Below are 2985 nucleotides of genomic sequence, written 5' to 3'. Positions count from 1 at the left end.
CTTTAACTAAAAATGATCAGGCTTAATGTATTTAGAATTGTAATAGTTGTAATAGTTTTTTTTTTATTATACTTACAAATTCATTCATAGTTTATTTGTTAATTGCTCAAAGGTTATTCATTACATAGAACATCAATGAAATGTCTACCAGATCTTAACCAACTAAATAATGATTCTTATCTTTCATTATTGCTTGTACTTGTTTCTTTATATACCATCAATTATAAAAATCTACAGGCCTTATTGACAAGACATTGAACACTATGAAGTTCAGTGAATTGAAGATTACTTCTTTAGTTTTACTTTCATTGACTATTAATTTTAATTTTACTTTCATTGACTGCCAATCATTCTTTAGTTCCAACCATTAAAACGCTTACTTTCTCCTACTGACTTTGGCCAGGCAATATTTCCAGTAACAACCAATCTTCCAGATTCCAATTTGATACTATGTCCAGGCCCTGTGATAACAAATAAAATAATTTTTAATAGATTCTTAACATAAATACATTGCTGAAATTATGTAGTGCTATTTCATGCAGGACAGAGGGCATAACCACACTGACAAAGCTTGTTAAAGGTGTTTTTTAAAAGAAATCATTTAATCTTAAGAAATCAAAGTCCTTACAAAAATTTATTTGAAAATGAAGACCTGTTTCCCTTTTGTTTTCTATCTCTCCTCGATTTTTTCCTATACTCCTCCAGAATATTCTAAACAACTGAATTTTACATCTCACCCAAGCAACATTACCCACTCAATTCATTATCAATTGTTTGAACATTGCTTTGTTTTAATTATTAGGGACTTCTGCAGCCAGATAAAATTGTCGCACTTGCCATAAATCGTAGCGTTTGGAAAATGGTCGTCAGCTCCGCAGCCGTATGAATAATTTATATTTTTATTTCTTTTTATTAAAAATGTAAAAGTAATTTTTATTAATTTGAAGCAGATCTTGGTTCTTAATGGCATTTGAATTAAAAATAAATTAAATTGAATAACATTTTTAATCTTGAATTCTCCCAGGAGGTAACGTACCAACAGCACAGTAAGATGGAATAGGCCTCTTCTTGGAATCTGAAAATATGTGATCAACTGGAAGCTGTTGAGAGATAGACCAAGTCTTTCCTCCATCATAGCTGTGTTTTATTCGTATCTGCCACAGACGTGTATTGCTCTGTTGCATAACTGATGATGGAGTGTTTTCCGGATAGGTATTAAACATCAAGATGATGTGGTTTTTCCCAACATCAATAGGAACAGGATTCATTGGTCTTGAGTAGATAAACAAAGGAAACATTTTACAAGTTTACATATATCAAATAATGATAACATTTACAAACATAAGAATAGTTTTTGTTTTACTTTTCCTTAAGTAGAAAACATCTTGGTAATGTAGCTAATGCTATTGTTGTTTTCTTCCATCTTTCCAATAGTACATACTTTAAATTTACCAATTAAGTATTTGTATTTATATTTATTTATTCAGGTACACATAAAAATTACAAAGAGAAAAATAAAACAAAAAAAAGCGAGACAGTGGTAAAAAAAACCATTGGTGCTTGGGAATCTTGGCAGGCCCGTAGGGGGGGAAGGAGCGTTTATGGTTCGGGAGAACCCCCCTTTTCAAGCAAACCCCCCTCTTTTATGGCGAATCCCCCTCTTCAAATTTCCCAAATAAGTCCTCCAACCCAACTAATCCCACCCAGACACATGTGTTTTCAAACATATCTACTTTTATAGCATTATTTAGACCCATAAAGCACAAAAATCCTTTGGGGGTTTTGCCGACCCCAGCTGGCCTTCGACCGTGGACCTCACGCCCAGAAAACCCCCCTTGGAAGGACCTGGCTACGGGCCTGCTTGGGCTACCATTGGGAGTAGTATGCTACTTGCAACAGTGATCTATGTTATTGGTTCCTATGCTTTAAAGCAAAGAAACCTATGTAGTCATCCACTGTGTGTCTCTGACAATGATGTCATCCAATTTGTCAAAAGTTTGTAAACAAGCAAATCTAAATTTCCAAACACCTGTTGGTTATGAAATTTTGCATACATGTAGTAATGATCATGTAATTGTGCCTTATTGCTTGAAAACATTATTGGATAAATATTAAAGCAATACACAAGAACTTTATTCTTCCCCTCACCCCTCCATCAAAAACTTGAAATAAACTAGTATTATATGGTACAGTGGCTTATCAAATTGAATTGAATATTATTTTGATGGAATCTAGAAGTTGGTTGATGGCTGACCTCTTCAAATGATAATTAAACTCTACAGAATGTACCAAAAAACAACAATTATTGCTTTAGATTGGAGGACATTAAACGTCCCTAACATAGACTACCTGTATTAAGAATTTAAATATATATATATTTTGAGCTGCCTTCAAAGAAAGCACTCTATATATTTTTTATGGTCTGACTGCCTGATGAGCTCTGTCTGAAGGGGGGGGGGGGGGGCTTGACCTGTCCGGTGGGTGGATTTAAGCCCCTGTACCTAGCTGGTGCCGCCACTGGTTACGCCTCTGTACAATACACTAAATGTATGTCTGTAAACCAAATCCAAACCTCTTTTTATCGGTATCTTTAGAGTCGTTTTCAGGGTACAATTTAACCTCAGGTTCCCAATTAATACCCTCATCACTTAAACATCCCCTTCGCAACACCATGTTCATTGGTCCATAGTCTTTCGTTCCGTTAAGTCGTTTCTCACAAAATGCCAAGAAATTATTTTCGTGGAATAGCAGCGCTGGAATTCTGGAAATAACAAATAGTAATTGTGTTACCTTGGTATAATTTTATTTGCTTTCTGTAGAATTTTTTTTGTGTTAACCAGAATCAAACAATTATTGCATACCTGCAATCACAGCTTGCACAACAAAAACAGTGGCATAACAACAAGCCCATTGGGACCCCTTCAATATCAGGAAAGTATTTTTGCTCACAAAGTGGTCGGGGTAGGTAATCTCCATAAAGTTTAA

The 2985-nt window shown here is 34.7% G+C and overlaps 1 protein-coding gene across 1 annotated transcript; it reads right to left on the bottom strand.

The window, feature by feature from the left end:
• Positions 1 to 63: 63 nt before the first annotated feature.
• LOC117119332 (sialidase-3-like) lies at positions 64 to 2761 on the bottom strand (the record flags this gene model as incomplete). The annotated part of the gene is given in 3 exon segments (XM_033264120.1): positions 64 to 461; positions 1037 to 1272; positions 2573 to 2761. Coding segments are annotated over 3 exon segments (532 nt in total), but the record flags the coding sequence as incomplete, so codon positions are not given.
• Positions 2762 to 2985: the final 224 nt, after the last annotated feature.

Source organism: Anneissia japonica, unplaced genomic scaffold (genome assembly GCF_011630105.1).
Source record: "Anneissia japonica isolate Jap-2015-1 unplaced genomic scaffold, ASM1163010v1 scaffold183239_len2989_cov177, whole genome shotgun sequence".
In the NCBI taxonomy this organism is placed as follows: Eukaryota; Metazoa; Echinodermata; class Crinoidea; order Comatulida; family Comatulidae; genus Anneissia; species Anneissia japonica.
This window is presented reverse-complemented; position numbering and strand designations above follow the sequence as displayed.